Source organism: Scyliorhinus torazame, chromosome 1 (assembly GCF_047496885.1).
Source record: "Scyliorhinus torazame isolate Kashiwa2021f chromosome 1, sScyTor2.1, whole genome shotgun sequence".
Lineage (NCBI taxonomy): Eukaryota > Metazoa > Chordata > Chondrichthyes > Carcharhiniformes > Scyliorhinidae > Scyliorhinus > Scyliorhinus torazame.
Window position 1 is genome coordinate 93,616,775 of NC_092707.1, and position 18,661 is coordinate 93,635,435.

At 47.0% G+C, this 18,661-nt stretch overlaps 1 protein-coding gene across 3 annotated transcripts in view; it reads right to left on the reverse strand.

Moving 5' to 3' along the window:
• The window catches only part of LOC140410176 (septin-2), a 260,093-nt gene that overhangs the window by 233,035 nt on the left and 8,397 nt on the right, over positions 1-18,661 (reverse strand). For all 3 annotated transcript variants that reach the window (XM_072498165.1, XM_072498163.1, XM_072498164.1), the window contains exon 2: positions 13,256-13,307. In XM_072498165.1, coding sequence (XP_072354266.1) covers positions 13,256-13,276 — 21 coding nt within the window. In that variant the 5' untranslated portion in view covers positions 13,277-13,307. The remainder of the gene's footprint in view (positions 1-13,255; positions 13,308-18,661) is intronic.

Here is an 18,661-nt window from a genome sequence, read left to right on the forward strand (position 1 = left end):
TCCTTCTGGTTCCTCCTCTCCTCCCCCCCCCCCCCCCCCCGATCCTGGGCTGCTGCTGCTGCCTTCTTTTTCCCATTCCGTCTATCTTTCTGCGAGGTATTCGACGAACGGTTGCCACCGCCTGGTGAACCCTTGAGCCGACCCCCATAGGACGAACTTAATCCGCTCTAGCTTTATAAACCCCGCCATGTCATTTATCCAGGTCTCCACCCCCGGGGGCTTGGCTTCTTTCCACATTAGCAATATCCTGCGCCGGGCTACTAGGGACGCAAAGGCCAAAACATCGGCCTCTCTCGCCTCCTGCACTCCCGGCTCTTGTGCAACCCCAAATATAGCCAACCCCCAGCTTGGTTCGACCCGGACTCCTACTACTTTTGAAAGCACCTTTGTCACCCCCATCCAAAACCCCTGTAGTGCCGGGCATGACCAAAACATATGGGTATGATTCGCTGGGCTTCTCGAGCACCTCGCACACCTATCCTCCACCCCAAAAAATTTACTGAGCCGTGCTCCAGTCATATGTGCCCTGTGTAATACCTTAAACTGAATCAGGCTTAGCCTGGCACACGAGGACGACGAGTTTACCCTGCTTAGGGCATCTGCCCACAGCCCCTCCTCGATCTCCTCCCCCAGCTCTTCTTCCCATTTCCCTTTTAGTTCATCTACCATAGTCTCCCCTTCGTCCCTCATTTCCCTATATATATCTGACACCTTACCATCCCCCACCCATGTCTTTGAGATCACTCTGTCCTGCACCTCTTGTGTCGGGAGCTGCGGGAATTCCCTCACCTGTTGCCTCGCAAAAGCCCTCAGTTGCATATACCTGAATGCATTCCCTTGGGGCAACCCATATTTCTCGGTCAGCGCTCCCAGACTCGCGAACTTCCCATCCACAAACAGATCTTTCAGTTGCGTTATTCCTGCTCTTTGCCACATTCCATATCCCCCATCCATTCCCCCTGGGGCAAACCTATGGTTGTTTCTTATCGGGGACCCCCCCCAAGGCTCCAGTCTTTCCCCTATGCCGTCTCCACTGTCCCCAAATCTTCAGTGTAGCCACCACCACCGGGCTTGTGGTGTAGTTCCTCGGTGAGAACGGCAATGGGGCTGTCACCATAGCCTGTAGGCTAGTCCCCCTACAGGACGCCCTCTCTAATCTCTTCCAGCCCCCCCCTATCCCTGCTACGCTGTAAGAATCCCTTCCTCACTCTCGGGGTCTTCCCGGCCCACACAAAACCCATGATGCTCTTTTCAATCCTTTTAAAAAAAGCCTTCGTGATCACCACCGGGAGGCACTGAAACACAAAGAGGAATCTCGGGAGGACCACCATCTTAACCGCCTGCACCCTCCCTGCCATTGACAGGGATACCATATCCCATCTCTTGAAATCCTCCTCCATCTGTTCCACCAACCGCGTTAAATTTAACCTATGCAATGTGCCCCAATTCTTAGCTATCTAGATCCCCAGGTAACGAAAGTCCCTTGTTACCTTCCTCAACGGTAGGTCCTCTATTTCTCTACTCTGCTCCCCTGGATGCACCACAAACAACTCACTTTTCCCCATGTTCAATTTATACCCTGAAAAATCCCCAAACTCCCCAAGTATCCGCATTATTTCTGGCATCCCCTCCGCCGGGTCCGCCACGTATAGTAGCAAATCGTCCGCATACAAAGATACCCGGTGCTCTTCTCCTCCCCTAAGTACTCCCCTCCACTTCTTGGAACCCCTCAACGCTATCGCCAGGGGCTCAATCGCCAGTGCAAACAATAATGGGGACAGAGGGCATCCCTGCCTTGTCCCTCTATGGAGCCGAAAATATGCAGATCCCCGTCCATTCGTGACCACGCTCGCCACTGGGGCCCTATACAACAGCTGCACCCATTTAACATACCCCTCTCCAAAACCAAATCTCCTCAACACCTCCCACAAATAATCCCACTCCACTCTATCAAATGCTTTCTCGGCATCCATCGCCACTACTATCTCCGTTTCTCCCTCTGGTGGGGCCATCATCATTACCCCTAACAACCTCCGTATATTCGTGTTCAGCTGTCTCCCCTTCACAAACCCAGTTTGGTCCTCGTGGACCACCCCCGGGACACATTCCTCTATTCTCATTGCCATTACCTTGGCCAGGACCTTGGCATCTACATTTAGGAGGGAAATAGGTCTATAGGACCCGCATTGTAGCGGGTCCTTTTCCTTCTTTAAGAGAAGCGATATCGTTGCTTCAGACATAGTCGGGGGCAGTTGTCCCCTTTCCTTTGCCTCATTAAAGGTCCTCGTCAGTACCGGGGCGAGCAAGTCCACATATTTTCTATAGAATTCGACTGGGAATCCATCCGGTCCCGGGGCCTTTCCCGCCTGCATGCTCCTAATTCCTTTCACCACTTCTTCTACCTCGATCTGTGCTCCCGGTCCCACCCTTTCCTGCTCTTCCACCTTGGGAAATTCCAGCCGATCCAAAAAGCCCATCATTCTCTCCCTCCCATCCGGGGGTTGAGCTTCATATAATTTTTTATAAAATGTCTTGAACACTCCATTCACTCTCTCCACTCCCCGCTCCATCTCTCCTTCCTCATCCCTCACTCCCCCTATTTCCCTCGCTGCTCCCCTTTTCCTCAATTGGTGTGCCAGCAACCTGCTCGCCTTCTCCCCATATTCGTACTGTACACCCTGTGCCTTCCTCCATTGTGCCTCTGCAGTGCCTGTAGTCAGCAAGTCAAATTCTACATGTAGCCTTTGCCTTTCCCTGTACAGTCCCTCCTCCGGTGCTTCCGCATATTGTCTGTCCACCCTCAAAAGTTCTTGCAGCAACCGCTCCCGTTCCTTACTCTCCTGCTTCCCTTTATGTGCCCTTATTGATATCAGCTCCCCTCTAACCACCGCCTTCAACGCCTCCCAGACCACTCCCACCTGGACCTCCCCATTATCATTGAGTTCCAAGTACTTTTCAATGCACCCCCTCACCCTTAGACACACCCCCTCATCTGCCATTAGTCCCATGTCCATTCTCCAGGGTGGGCGCCCTCCTGTTTCCTCCCCTATCTCCAAGTCCACCCAGTGTGGAGCGTGATCCGAAATGGCTATCGCCGTATACTCCGTTCCCCTCACCTTCGGGATCAATGCCCTACCCAGCACAAAAAAGTCTATTCGCGAGTAGACTTTATGGACATAGGAGAAAAACGAGAACTCCTTACTCCTAGGTCTGCTAAATTTCCACGGGTCTACACCTCCCATCTGCTCCATAAAATCTTTAAGTACCTTGGCTGCTGCCGGCCTCCTTCCAGTCCTGGACTTCGACCTATCCAGCCCTGGTTCCAACACCGTATTAAAATCTCCCCCCATTATCAGCTTTCCCATCTCTAGGTCCGGAGTGCGTCCTAGCATCCGCCTCATAAAATTGGCATCATCCCAGTTCGGGGCATATACGTTTACCAAAACCACCGTCTCCCCCTGTAGTTTGCCACTCACCATCACGTGTCTGCCCCCGTTATCCGCCACTATAGTCTTTGCCTCGAACATTACCCGCTTCCCCACTAATATAGCCACCCCCCTGTTTTTCGCATCTAGCCCCGAATGGAACACCTGCCCCACCCATCCTTTGCGTAGCCTAACCTGGTCTATCAGTTTCAGGTGCGTTTCCTGTAACATAACCACATCTGCCTTAAGTTTCTTAAGGTGTGCGAGTACCCGTGCCCTCTTTATCGGCCCGTTCAGCCCTCTCACGTTCCACGTGATCAACCGAGTTGGGGGGCTTCCTACCCCCCCCCTTGTCGATTAGCCATCACCTTTTTCCAGCTCCTCACCCGGTTCCCACGCAGCTGTATCTCCCCCAGGCGGTGCCCCCCCGCCCATCCTCTCCCATACCAGCTCCCCCCTCTCCCCAGCAGCAGCAACCCAGTAATTCCCCCCTCCCACCCACCCCCCCCCCGCTAGATCCCCCGCTAGCGTAATTACTCCCCCCATGTTGCTCCCAGAAGTCAGCAAACTCTGGCTGACCTCGGCTTCCCCCAGTGACCTCGGCTCGCACCGTGCGACGCCCCCTCCTTCCGGCTTCTCTATTCCCGCCATGATTATCATAGCGCGGGAACCAAGCCTGCGCTTCTCCCTTGGCCCCGCCCCCAATGGCCAACGCCCCATCTCCTCCACCTCCCCCCATCACCACCTGTGGGAGAGAGAAAAGTTACCACATCGCAGGATTAGTACATAAAACCCCTCTTTGCCCCCCACATTCGCCCCACCACTTTGTTCGAACGTTCTTTTTAATAACCCGCTCATTCCAGTTTTTCTTCCACAATAAAAGTCCACGCTTCATCCGCCGTCTCAAAGTAGTGGTGCCTCCCTCGATATGTGACCCACAGTCTTGCCGGTTGCAGCATTCCAAATTTTATCTTCTTTTTATGAAGCACCGCCTTGGCCCGATTAAAGCTCGCCCTCCTTCTCGCCACCTCCGCACTCCAGTCTTGATAAACGCGGATCACCGCGTTCTCCCATTTACTGCTCCGAGTTTTCTTCGCCCATCTAAGGACCATTTCTCTATCCTTAAAACGGAGGAATCTCACCACTATGGCTCTGGGAAATTCTCCTGCTCTCGGTCCTCGCGCCATCACTCGGTATGCTCCCTCCACCTCCAACGGACCCGCCGGGGCCTCCGCTCCCATTAACGAGTGCAGCATCGTGCTCACATATGCCCCGACGTCCGCTCCCTCCACACCTTCAGGAAGACCAAGAATCCTCAGGCTGTTCCTCCTTGCGTTATTTTCCAGTGCCTCCAACCTTTCCACACATCGTTTCTGATGTGCCTCCTGCGTCTCCATCTTCACCACCAGGCCCTGTATATCGTCCTCATTCTCGGCTGCCTTTGCCTTCACGACCCGAAGCTCCCGCTCCTGGGTCTTTTGTTCCTCCTTTAGCCCTTCGATCGCCTGTAGTATCGGGGCCAACAGCTCTTTCTTCATTTCCTTTTTGAGCTCTTCCACACAGCATTTCAAGAACTCTTGTTGTTCAGGGCCCCATGTTAAACTGCCACCTTCCGACGCCATCTTGGTTTTTGCTTGCCTTCCTTGCCGCTGTTCTAAAGGATCCACTGCAATCTGGCCACTCTCTCCTCCTTTTTCCATCCGTATCCAGGGGGGATTCCCTTCTGATTTACCGCACAGTATTTTTAGCCGTCAAAATTGCCGTTGGGGCTCCTATCAAGAGCCCAAAAGTCCGTTTCACAGGGAGCTGCCGAAACGTGCGACTCAGCTGGTCATCGCCGCACCCGGAAGTCCGGGACTATAAGAGTTAAGCCCCAAGTTCAAATCGCTCTCTCTTCACCTCTGCGTCCTGCCCGGGTCACCCAGCAACACAAACCAACATTGACCGTGACCGGTGCAGTGACCCCCGAACAAAACAAGTCTTAATTCAACACTCGCTACGAGATAGGCGCTCCTAGTTACCAATCCGTACCAACTTCGAATCCCGCAGACTCAGAACCCGAACGAAAGGCCATTTGTTCCCCTGACCTGGTGTGCCAGTCCGAAGTTAAGTATAGGCCTGCTAGTTGTAGAAGTAGCTTAGACGTAGAATTTGTGCATGAGTAGCGATTACTGTGTATAATAAATGTGCTTTGATTTGAATCTTACTAATCGGTGTATTGAGTTATTGATCATTACTTGGACTTGAACCTCGTGGCGGTATCATAAAGATATCTGGCGACTTGAGAGCAAAAGTTATAAAACAGAGCAATTGAACCAACTGAAAAGTTAGCAATTGAACCAAGGAGAAAGTTAGCAACATCCCCCACCTGTTCTTGTTCAACCATCTGATCAAAAGTTGTTTCTGATAATTGCACTTCCACTTCATCATCACTCTTTGATTTCTCCTCGTCTTAACCTGTGACTTTGCGACCTTGTTACGACACAATCCGGAAAAATCCCAGGATATTTGTCCTTCAACACTTCAGTTGTCTAATTTTCCACTGGCTTATCAACCACAGTAGGCATCACTCCCGCCTGCAATCGTGCTATATCATTACCCAAGATTAACTGTATTCCTGGACAAGATAGTTTCTCTATTACTCCTACTACCACTTCACCACTCTTTCCAACCTTACCTTACATAATTGAAGACTACTCCTCTCACCCTGAATTTCACATATTACCACCTTTTCTGGCAACATTCTTCCCAAACTACATAACTCATCTCTTACCATTAAAGATTGACTAGCTCCCATATCTCTTAAAATTGTGACTTCTTTATCTGCTCCTCCAGATACACGCGAGCAAACTTTACTCACACAAGTAAATTCTTTAAAGACATCTGGCACCTTCTCATCAATCACCTCTTGATCAGGCTGCACAATCGTTTGCACCTCCTACGCTTCAATTGGGCTTTCCTTTCCCACTTTAACAAACCCCACTGTCTTATCCTGTTTTACCACATCAGCCTTCCCAGTGCTTTTCTTCAACCACCAACACTGTGACTTTACATGGCCTACTTTATTAGTGAAAACATTTGAAACTTTTCATGTCTCTTCCACCCTCCTGGATTTCTTTTTTAATCTGAGGTACACACTCCTTATTATCTCCCATCAGATCACCTTTGCCTCATGTCCCCAGTGACTATCCCTCACAGGCTGAAACTGATGTCGGGAACCAAGCTTTGATTTATGAACTAACTCATAATCATCTGCCATTTCAGCTGCAAACCTCGCAGCTTTAACCCTCTGCTCTTCCACATGAGTTCTCACTACATCAGGAATTGAATTTTTAAACTCCTCCAAAAGTATAATTTCTCCGAGAGCTTCATACGTTTGGTCCATTTTCAAAGCCCTTATCCGCCTATCAAAATTACTCTGTTTGAGCCTTTCAAACTCCATGTATGTTTGACCAAATTCTTTCCTTAAATTTCTAAACCTTTGTCTGTAGGCTTCAGGCACTAGTTCATATGCAGCGAAGATGGATTTTTTCACCTCCTCATACATCCCAGATACCTCCTCCAGTATTGATGCAAACACTTCACTAGCCCTACCTACCAGCTTTGTTTGAATCAGTAATACCCACATGTTCTGTGGCCATTTCATTTGTTTAGCTACCTTTTCAAATGAAATGAAAAAGGCTTCTACCTCCTTCTCATCAAATCTTGGCAATGCTTGGACATATTTAAATAGATCCCCACCAAGCCTTCGACTATGATGCTCTTTCTCACTATCCTCCAACGGTACGTTTCCCTTTACGTCTGCCAATTTTAACTGACTCATGTTTCATGGCCATTTTCTTAACTTCAAACTTTCTCTCTATCTTTTTCCCTTATCTGTATCTCCCTTTCTTTTTGGTCTGCTTGGGCTATTCTTTCTTTTCTTCTCCCTCTTTCTTTTTCCCCTCTCTGTCTCTTTCATATTCAAGCTACTTTAATACTTTCTCGTGTTCCATTTGTTTAAGTTGTAACTGAATTTTTGTCATTTCCAAGGAGTCAAACTGTATCTCAGGCAACTTTAAATTCTTAGCCACCGCCATAATTACCTCATTTTGCCGCATTTTGTCAGGTAATGTTAACTGCAATGTTTTTGCCAAACTTAACAGTCTGCTTTTAGTCTCTGTCCGTAAGGTAGTGTGTGTGACCATCTCCACCTCCAAAAACTTCAGAGCCTCTGAAAGAGCCATTGTCCACAACACACTCCCCACTTCAACTGGAATACCACACCTGAAAAGCCACCACAATAGGCTCACCCCTCACTGTCTTTAAGTTCACTAAGCCAATCCAATAGATAACAAATTTGGGGGCTCATCCGGGATAAAGATATGGGCCAGGGTTTAGAGAACCCCAAAGTGTATCATGGAGGCCATCTGACCCACAACTTTGAATAGATTGTGGTATGGGGAGCACACGGCCCACTCTACAGGTGTGGTACAGCAGAAATGGAAAAGTATTTTTTAAAGCAAAATAATGTCTATTCTATGAACTCAAGTTAACCTTTTTAAAACATAGAGTGAACATCTTAGCAACCATTAATTCAAATACAACCCCCAAAGGATACAACACTAAGTAATCCTTAATAACTTCCCAACAACATCCAGAAGACAAAAGACACACCTTTTAACAGAAGCACATCAGGTTTACATTCACGTCTGAAAACATTTATAATTCTGAATTCACCAAATGATCAAGAGAGTGTCTTTTCATGGCAGAGAGATCAACAGTACACTTGCTTTGTCTGGCTTCAGGTCCAACACTGAAAACGAAACCAAAAAACACAGACACACACAAGTTTTTCTCAAAGTGAAACTAAAAAGCAGAGCCAGAGCTCAGCTCCACCCACACTGACTTCACTGCAGTACATGAGCAGCCAACATTTCTTAAAGCGACCTTCTCATGACAATAGATATCGAAGACCTTCCCCTCTCCCACCCATACTCCAGAAATTACCCTATCTTGTATTCCACATGGCGGTAAGAGAGGGAAGGTTGGAACCTGCATTTGCAAAAAGTCCCGAATCAGCAGATATCTAAGCCCATTCCCTCCCGTCAACTCAAACTTCTCCTCTAACTCCCTCAAACCGGGGAAGCTCCCATTTATAAACAAATCTCCCAACTTCCCGCTCCTTGCCATACCTGAAACCTTCCATCCGGTCTCCCTGGGGCTAACCGATGGTTGCTACAGATTGGAGCCCAAACCGATGCTGCCTCCGCTCTGACATGTTTCCTCCACTGCCCCCAGACTCTCAGGGCCGCCACCGGGCTTGTGGAGCCACGGGCCGGTGAGAACAGCAGAGGTGCCATGATCAATGCCCCTAAACACATGTCCTTACATGATACTGCCTCTACTCGCTCCCACACTGACCCTTCCCCCGCTCCCTAATCATGGCTATATTTGCCACCCAGTAATAGTTGCTAACGTTCGGCAGCGCCAGCCCACCCTCCCTCCGGCCGTGCTCCAGCATCACCTTCTTCACTCGCGGGGTTTTACCCGCCCACACAAAACCAGAGATCACCTTATTTACCCGCTTGAAAAAGGCCTTTGGGATAAAGATGGGGAGGCACTGAAAAACAAACCGGAATCTCGGGAGGACCATCATTTTCACTGTCTGTACCTTCCCCGCCAATGATAACTGGAGCATATCCCACCTTCGGAAGTCCTCTTTCATTTGTTCCACTAACTGGGTCAAGTTTAGTTTATGTAACAGCCCCCAGTCTCGTGCCACCTGGATCCCTAAATAATGGAAACTACCACCCACCACTCTGAACGGCAGCTCTCCCAGTGTCCTCTCCTGCCCCCTTTCCTGGATCGCAAACATCTCACTTTTCCCCATGTTCAATTTGTACCCCGAAAAACGACCAAATTCCCCTAAAATCCTCATGACCTCTCCCATCCCCTGTAACGGGTCAGAAACGTACAGGAGCAGATCGTCGGCGTATGACGAGACCCTGTGTTCCACCACACCCCAGACCAGCCCCCAACAGCAACGGAGAGAGGGGGCATTCCTGCCTAGTCCCCCGGTGCAGTCTAAAATAGCCCGACGTCAGCCGGTCCGTTCGAAAATTCGCCTCTGGTGTCTGGTACAGCAGCCTGACCCAGTCAATGAAACCCCGACCAAACCCGAACCGCCCCAACAACTCCCACAGATAGTTCCATTCCACTCGGTCAAAGGCCTTCTCCACGTCCATTGCAACCACTACCTCCACCTCTTTTCCCTCTGGGAGCATCATGATTACATTCAAGAGCCTTCTAACGTTGGCCGCTAGCTGCAAACCCTTAACGAACCCCGTCTGGTCTTCCCCTATCAGCCCCGGGACACAGTCTTCTATCCTTGAGGGCAAGATTTTCGCTAACAGTTTGGCATCAACATTCAACAGGGAGATCGGCCTGAAGACCCGCATAGCTCAGGGTCCTTCTCCCGCTTCAGGATCAGTGAGATTGAGGCGTGTGACATTGTCGGGGGAAGAACACCGCGCTCCCTTGCCTCATTAAACGTCCTCACCAACAGAATCTCAAAGAACTTTTGACAAAACTCCACTGGGTAACCATCTGGTCCCGAGGCCTTGCCTGACTGCATGGCCTCCAGTCCATCTGCTAATTCTTCAATCCCTATTGGGCCTCCCAGCCCTTTGTCCACCTTTGGGAACTCCAGCCCTCCCAGAAATTGTCTCATTCCTTCCTCTCCCCCTGGGGTTCTGACACGTATAGCCTGCTGTATAACTCCTTACACACCTGTTAACCCCTGCTGGGTCCTAGATTGTGTTCCCTCTTCTGTCCTTCACGCTCCCTATCTGCCTATCTTTTCTGGAGCTGGTGTGCCAACATTCTACTAACCTTCTCTCCAAACTCATATATCGCCCCCTCAACGGCTCCACCGCCTTCCCCGTAGATAACAAGCCAAATTCCACCTGTAGCCTCCGTCATTCCTTCGGTAATTCTACCTCCGGGGTCTCCGCATACCTCCTGCCTACCTGAAGTATTTCCCAGACCAACCTATCCGCCTCTGCCCTCTCTTCCTTCTCCCTATGGGCCTGAATCAAAATCAGCTCCCCTCTGACCACTGCCTTCAGTGCATCCCAAACCATTGCTGCGGAGACCTCTCCCGTATCGTTAGTCTCCAGGTAGTTGTGGATGGATTCCCTCACCCGCCCGCACAACCCCTTGTCCGCTCAGTCCCACATCCAATCACCATTGCGGGCGCTGACTATCCTCCGTACTCACCAGTAGGTCCACCCAATGGGGGGCATGGTCCGACACAGCAATCGCCGAATACTCGGTGTCAACCACCCCGCCAGTAAAGCCCTGTTCAAAATAAGAGTCAATCCGGGAGTATACTTTATGTACACGCGAGAAGAAGAACTCCTCCGCTCTTGGCCGTCCAAACCTCCATGGGTGTGCCCCACCAATCTGTTCAATTAACCCCTTTAATTCCTTCGCCATTACCGGCACCCTGCCTGCCCTCAAGGATAGAAGACTGTGCCCCGGGGCTGATAGGGGAAGACCAGACGGGGTTAGTTAAGGGTAGGCTGCTAGCGGCCAACGTCTTGGGTCAATGGTCGTATTTCCTCTCTCTCTCTCTCCCCCCCCCCCCCCCCCCCATGATCAGCTTGTGTGAATCCAGATCTGGGATCTTCCCTAACATGCGTCTTACAAACTCCACATTATCCCAGTTTGGTGCATAAACATTCACAAGCACCACCGGCAACCCTTGCAGCTAAGCACCACCGGCAAACCTTCCAGCTAACCATGATATATCAACCCCCCATATCCACAACTATTCTCCCCGCCTCAAATGACACTCGCTTATTGATCAGGATTGCGACCTCTCCAGTCTTAGAATTCAGCCCCGAGTGAAATACCTGCCCGACCCATCCCTTCCTCAGTCTGGTCTGATCATTTACCCTCAGGTGTGTTTCCTGTAGCATTACCACGTCCGCCTTCAATCCCCTCAGATGCACGAACACACGTGCCTTCTTAACTGGCCCATTCAGCCCTCTGACATGCCACGTGATCGTTCTGGTTGGGAGGCTTCTCTCCCCGCACCCCCCTGCCGATCAACCATTCCCCTTCCTAGGCCAGCCTCCAGCTTGTGCCCAGAGTTCTCTCCAGCCCGCCCACAGGTAGCCCCCATCCCCGACCTCCCATTTATCTCCAAGCAACCGCCCTTCCCCTGTCAGTAGAGCAATTCTCTCTTCTCTTTCTCTCTTCCCCCCCACTCCCTAAAAGATTAGGAGAATTTTTTCTCACTCAGTCATTGATCTGTGGAATTCTGTTCACCAGGCAGCAGGGGAGGCAAGTTGTTTGAACATTTTTAGGTTGATTTAGATACATTCTTGATTGACAATAGAGTCAGAAATTATAGCAAATAGACAGGAAAATGAAGTTAAGACCATGATCAGATATGATTCTATGAAATGGTGGAGCATACCCGAGGGGCTGAATGGCCTACTCCTGGTTTGGATGCATGATTGTTCATAGATGTTTAGCGCAGCACAGTGGTTAGTTGCTTCATAGCTCCAGGGTCCCAGGTTCGATTCCCAGATTGGGTCACTGTCTGTGCGGAGTCTGTACGTTCTCACCGTGTCTGCATGGGTTTCCTCCGGGTGCTCCGGTTTCCTCCCACAGTCCAAAGATGTGCAGGTTAGGCGGACTGGCCATGATAAATTGCCCTTTGTGTCCAAAAAAGGTTATGTGGGGTTACTGGGATGAGGTGGAGGTGTGGGCTTAAGTGGGGTGCTCTTTCCAAGGGCTGGTGCAGACTTGATGGGCCGAATGGCCTCCTTCTGCACTTCTATGATTCTATGTTTCATTTGTATTGATCAATAACACTGGGATCTTATTTTATTATGTTCATGTGGTTTGGAAGAATTGCATGTCGTCTCAGCACGAATCAGTTCCAGATAATCTCTTTCAAACATTTTATACAAATCATCCCTAAACAAGGGATTTGCATTATTAGAGAATCAATGGTAGATGCTAGCTTCTTCTTTGCACTATTTGTTTGTTGCAAAAAATTCACATAAAGAGTAATCAAATTGAAAATAACCATGTGATGAACAATATTCATCAAACGATAAACTGTCATGGAAACAGTAACACTGACCTATAATCACCTCAACCCTTTGTCGGAACACAAGTTTCTGTCCCCAATTCCAACTGTGCAATGATTAAACATAAGAAAAACTGCTAATTATAATACAACACAGTACATGTCTTTTCTATTGTTTATCTGTAATATTAAACTCAGGACAGTCATTCATAATGTGCCACCTGCCTCACCCTTCCCATGGTTATCAGACATCCACACATTAGAAATTCAGAACCAGGGGCGGCACGGTGGCTCAGTGGTTAACACTGCTGCTTCATGGTGCTGAGGAATCGTGTTTGAAGATGCTACCCGGCCCTGGGTCACTGTCCTTGTGGAGTTTGCATATTCTCCCAGTGTCTGCATGGGTCTCACTCCCACAAGCCAAAGATGTGCGGGGTAGGTGGATTGACTCCCCTTAATTGGGAACAAAAAATAATTGAATACTCCTAAATTTTTAAATTAAAAAAAAAAGAAATTCAGAACCGACCTGATTTTCATCCTCCCAAACACACATATACCACCATCTCATATTGACACACAGTCCAATGGACATTCACATTGTTCTACCGCAGTCACCCTTAGCATATTTCGGATATGTTTACATGAAAAGATACTTAATTGTGTAATATAAAAGCCCTTAGCATTCTATTCCAGAATCAGGTCAGGAAATGCAACTATAAAGCTACACAGTTAAATTACTCACCTTTGCCTTTTCAGTTGACATGCTGGCTTTTAATTTCACAGATCACAACAACCTACAGGAAAAAATGCAACACACAAAAAAAAGGTATTAGCGAGATGGATCAAGGATCTCAGCATTAACGCAATGGATTAGGAATCTTGGCACACCTCCAGGACAGAGCACACAAGCAAATTAGAATCACATAGCAATTTTTAAACTTCCATCACATGTTGAGGCATCATGTTATTTCAGGTTCAGCACAAATTATGGCACAATTAAATCACTAACAACCATAGGTTGTTGCACAAAAGTGGAACTGATAACCACCCATTCACCAAATGCAATTTTTCACCAGACAGATGCACTCCCAATCAGGATGGCAATTAGAGCTGTAATAAAACCATGCGAAAATATGCTGTACCAGAGAAAAGGAATGTACCCATCTCAACAATGATGAGAGGCTCAAAGGCTCCAGGAACATCTGGCAAGATATCAACACAACACAAAAACTCAGTTTTACAGCATTGCTGAGCTGGTAGAGGCAAGAATAGAGCATTTCCCATTGCAGATTTGACAACAAGGTCAGATGTAGTTTTCTGAAGTAGTCATTGCTGAATGATATTGCTGATAGTGTTTCAGGTCAGCACTTGACCTAATCAATTTGTCTGCTGCCTTAGGTCTACAAGGTGTCACGGCGCTGAGGTCCCAGGTTCGATCCCGGCTCTGGGTCACTGTCCGTGTGGAGTTTGCACATTCTCAGTGTTTGCGTGGGTTTCACCCCCACAACCCAAACATGTGCAGGGTAGGTGGATTGGCCACGCTAAATTGCCCCTTAATTGGACAAAATTAATTAAAAAGTCTACAAGGTGGTATTTATTTCTATTTTTTGCAGAGACCACACACACACCCCCAATACCTGACACAACTGCTAAATTGATTCAAAATCCCACTGGCTCACTCATGTAATCAATGCAGAAAATAAAACTCAACAGATCTGTGTTTCTCACCAGGCTAACATGACTTATCTGAATGAAAAAGCTGGCAACAGTTCAGTGGCTAAGAAAGGCTTTTGGAGCGTGGGCGAGATCAGAGGGTGCGTACTTGGAAAATAGCACCTTCTGTATCAAATTTCCTAATCCATGTAAATTTGTTTTTGAGAACAAATATGCACAAAGTCATAATTTAATGCCTGGCTCAGTTACTAATTACTGAGTCTATTCTTCAGACTACTCACTCCATTGGAGTAATAGGACTCAAATGATTTGCCCCATCCCCAAAAGTGCTTATTCGCAGCACAGCGGCACTTTTAACAACTTGGTGTCTTTCACATAGAACAAAATGTTTGATAGCGAGATATCATAGAATTATCATAATTTGCAGTGCAGAAGGAGGCCATTTGGCCCATCGAGTCTGCACCAGCTCTTGGAAAGAGCACCCTACCCAAGGTCCACACCTCCACCCCATCCCCATAACCCAGTCACCCCACCCAACACTAAGGGCAATTTTGGTCACTATGGGCAATTTAGCATGGCCAATCCACCTAACCTGCACATCTTTGGACTGTGGGAGGAAACCGGAGCACCCGGAGGAAACCCACGCAGACACGGGGAGAATGTGCAGACTCCAGGACCCTGGAGCTGTGAAGCAATTGTGCTATCCACAATGCTACCGTGCTGCTATCAAAGCTTTCGTCTTGTACTTATCAGGATAGCTCACAAAAAATAACCAGTTGCCATGGGGGAAACAACAATTTATACTGCATGAGAAGAGAGTTTGTTTCGCGAGTGGACTCTGATTGGTGGAGGCACTGCTATGGAGAATGCAGCATGGAACAGTTAACTTCCCAGCTTTGTACAAATTAAAACAGGGCAGGTCGACTCTGACTGGTCAATGATAACCCTAACCCTGTGGAAGGAAACAGGGAATGACTGGTGCCAGTGCCCCATGAATCAAAATCCTTTCTCCCACACCAATCTTTGAGCCACATATTCAGCTCTATAATCTCACTAGTGGTAGGATGGTGCCATTTGAGTGTGGCAAATTTACAGAGTCTTTTTGACAAATGTGGATGAGAAAATTTATAATGTGAAAATGGAGGTAGGTAGTCAATTTTGTGCATGAGAACTCATGACTAAATTATGTTTGCAGGTGAAACAGGATAAGAGGTATGGGGAAAGTCAGATTTGGATGAAGATATAATTCAATTCCCATTTTCAAGTCAAACATTCTGTCTCTATGTTTAGTTTCCATTGCAAACCCCTATGTCCATACTTGTAATAGAAGCTGCCTCTGTAAATCGGTCACATGATAACACCACCATTCCTGGAAGTGTTTGAGATGCAGTGACTCTGCAAAGGGACAGAGCTGGGAGAAGGGGAAGACAATATAATTACAGTTTGAAAACTTATGTAGGTTCATTTATAACTGTGGCCACAGAAATTCATCAAGGTAAAGTTAAGAGCAAGTGCACGTAGAGGCCATATTTTTAATCTATTAAACAGATATACAGATTAAGCCGACTAATTTTCTGCCCGATGTTGATTATAAGGTTATCCTGTACCTTTTATCCTTTGCAAGGCTTCCCAGAAGGCTGAGAAAGGCTTGGATTGGATTTGTTTATTGTCACGTGTACCGAGGTACAGTGAAAAGTATTTTTCTGCGAGCAGCTCAACAGATCATTAAGTACATGACAAGAAAAGGGAATAAAAGAAAATACATAATAGGGCAACACAACATACACAATGTAACTACATAAGCACTGGCATCGGATGAAGCATACAGGGTGTAGTGTTAATGAGGTCAGTCCATAAGGAGGGTCATTTAGGAGTCTGGGGACTCTGCAGTAGTTAACACACTTCAGGCCATTCCCAACTCCGACTTCCAATCGTCACAGAGTCAACCGTTGGCAGACAGGGCACTCAGTTGGTCTCAGCAACCTTGCAGTAGAAAGAAGAAAAAACAGCTAGTTACAACTGCTGCTTACTGCCGAGGCAGATGCAGATGTCACTGGGCCCTACCGTACAAGTAGATCAAGAGGTAGAAATTCAACTGAGGCGGTAGCACAAAGCAGGAGTTATGGAATTGACCGCCAGTTGTACTTCCCACACCATATTTTGCGCCATTAACTGAATATTGCTCAAGTCTTGTAATGAATGGCCATTTCAACATCACCTGCTTTATCAATGGCCAAGACAAATTTCTGTCGCATAGTCTTTATGGAATATCATGTCTCTCATTTAAACTTCAAGTATAAAATATTTTAAAGAGAAATAGCCAGAGTAACACAATCTTTCTATAACCGACAGACCAACTGCCTAATCAACAGACTCAATATATTCAGAGCATTTTGCTGTGACACTGAGAGCAGCATACACATTAAAATGTGTTTGAATGTTTATGCCATAGCAGTCTTGAAAAACACAACTACTTTCCCAGGACTAATAGCTGCATTCCAGAATTAAAATGAATAGCAAGAAATGGTGCTGTTTCTTAGGGTGGCATTGTAGCACAACACACTGGAAATCCTGGAAGCCAGCCTGCTAGGATTCAAGTAGCTAAGAGACACAATTATACGGTTTAAGAAGTATTTAAGATCTGCATGCAAAGAAGCAGTCAGCAAATTTTATAACATTCCCACGTCTTAGCACTTTTAAAACATCAAGTGCGGACTCTTGCGCTTCGACATTTCACGGGCCACAGGCATGGTGCCACCTTTAGCGGAATTGGTGCCAAAGAGAACAATTGCCAAACATGAACAGTCTTCAGAACCAGCTGTGCCATTGAGCACAGCACAGTCTGTGTGTATCACGTTGCTGGTTTGTCACATCAATAAAATGGTTTGATGCAATTTACTGACTTCCAAGGTCACTACCTCCGTTAGTCGAAAAAGGTATTCAACCTTCAAGAATAAACTGTGAAGATTACAAGGCAGAATCAAGCATTTGCAACCCGTTCTACCTGAACCGCATTTCGCTCTTTTAACTAGAGTGAACTAATTTAATGCCATTTCCCTGTCCACTGCATGTTTTTTTCAGAGTTCTGCTTTTTCAGATACTTAACTAATTCCCTTTTAAATGGTGCTATAAATCTTGGCTAAACACTGCTTGTCGAATAAACAACTGTGAAAACATTTCTTCTGACGTACACCTCCTTTGTTCTATTGATAATCCTGTGTTTCTGATTCTCCACGAGTAGAAACAAGGTTGCATTATTTAAAATCTTCAGAATTTATCTTAAAATTTTCAGAAATTTGAAAACTCTGTTTGCAATGTAATGTTCTCTGTTCCAATGTAAAAGCCCCAGCTTATTCCTTCACAACTACATATCTTGGTATCATTCTAGTCAATGTACCATTATGGGATCGATATTTGAATGTCTTAATGGGCTGCCCAGAACTGCACACAGCAATTTGCATTTATATAGCACCTTTCAGAACCTCAGGATGTCCCAAGTGTTTCACAGTCAATTAAGTATTTATGAAGTTGTGTCATTGTTGTAATGCAGGGAAATGCTGCCTCCATGATGGGAGATTTTAACTTCCCCAACATTGAATGGGACTCATGTAGTGTTGGAGGCGTGGATGGAGCAGAATTTGTAAGGAGCATCTAGGAGAGTTTTTTAGAGCAGTATGTAAATAGTCCAACTCGGGAAGGGGCCATACTGGACCTGGTATTGGGGAATGATCCCGGCCAGGTGGTTGAAGTTTGAGTCGGTGATAACTTTGGGAATAGTGATCACAATTCCGTAAGTTTTAGAATACTCATGGACAAAGATGAGAGTGGTCCTAAAGGAAGAGTGCTAAATTGGGGAAAGGCCAAGTATAACAAAATTCGGCAGGAGCTAGGGAATGTGGATTGGGAGCAGCTGTTTAAGGATAAATCCACATTTGAAATGTGGGAGTCTTTTAAGGAAAGGTTGATTAGAGTGCAGATCAGACATGTCCCTGTGAAAATGAGGGATAGAAATGGCAAGATTAGGGAACCATGGATGACGGGTGGAATTGTGAGACTAGCTAAGTTGAAAAAGGAAGCATACACAAGATCTAGGCGACTTAAAACTGATGAAGCTTTGGAGGAATATCGGGAAAGTAGGACAAATCTCAAACATGCAATAAAGAGGGCTAAAAGGGGTCATGAAATATCTTTGGCTAACAGGGTTCAGGAAAATCCCAAAGCCTTTTATTCGTATAGAAGGAGCAAGAGGGTAACTAGAGAAAGGATTGGCCCACTCAAAGACAAAAGAGGGAATTTGTGTGTGGAGTCAGACGAAATGGGTGGGATTCTTAATGAGTACTTTGCATCGGTATTCACCAAGGAGAGGGACATGACAGATGTTGAAGCTAGGGATGGATGTTTAAATACTCTAGGTCAAGTCAGTATAAGGAAGGGGGAAGTTTGGGTACTAAAAGGCATTCAGGTGGACAAGTCC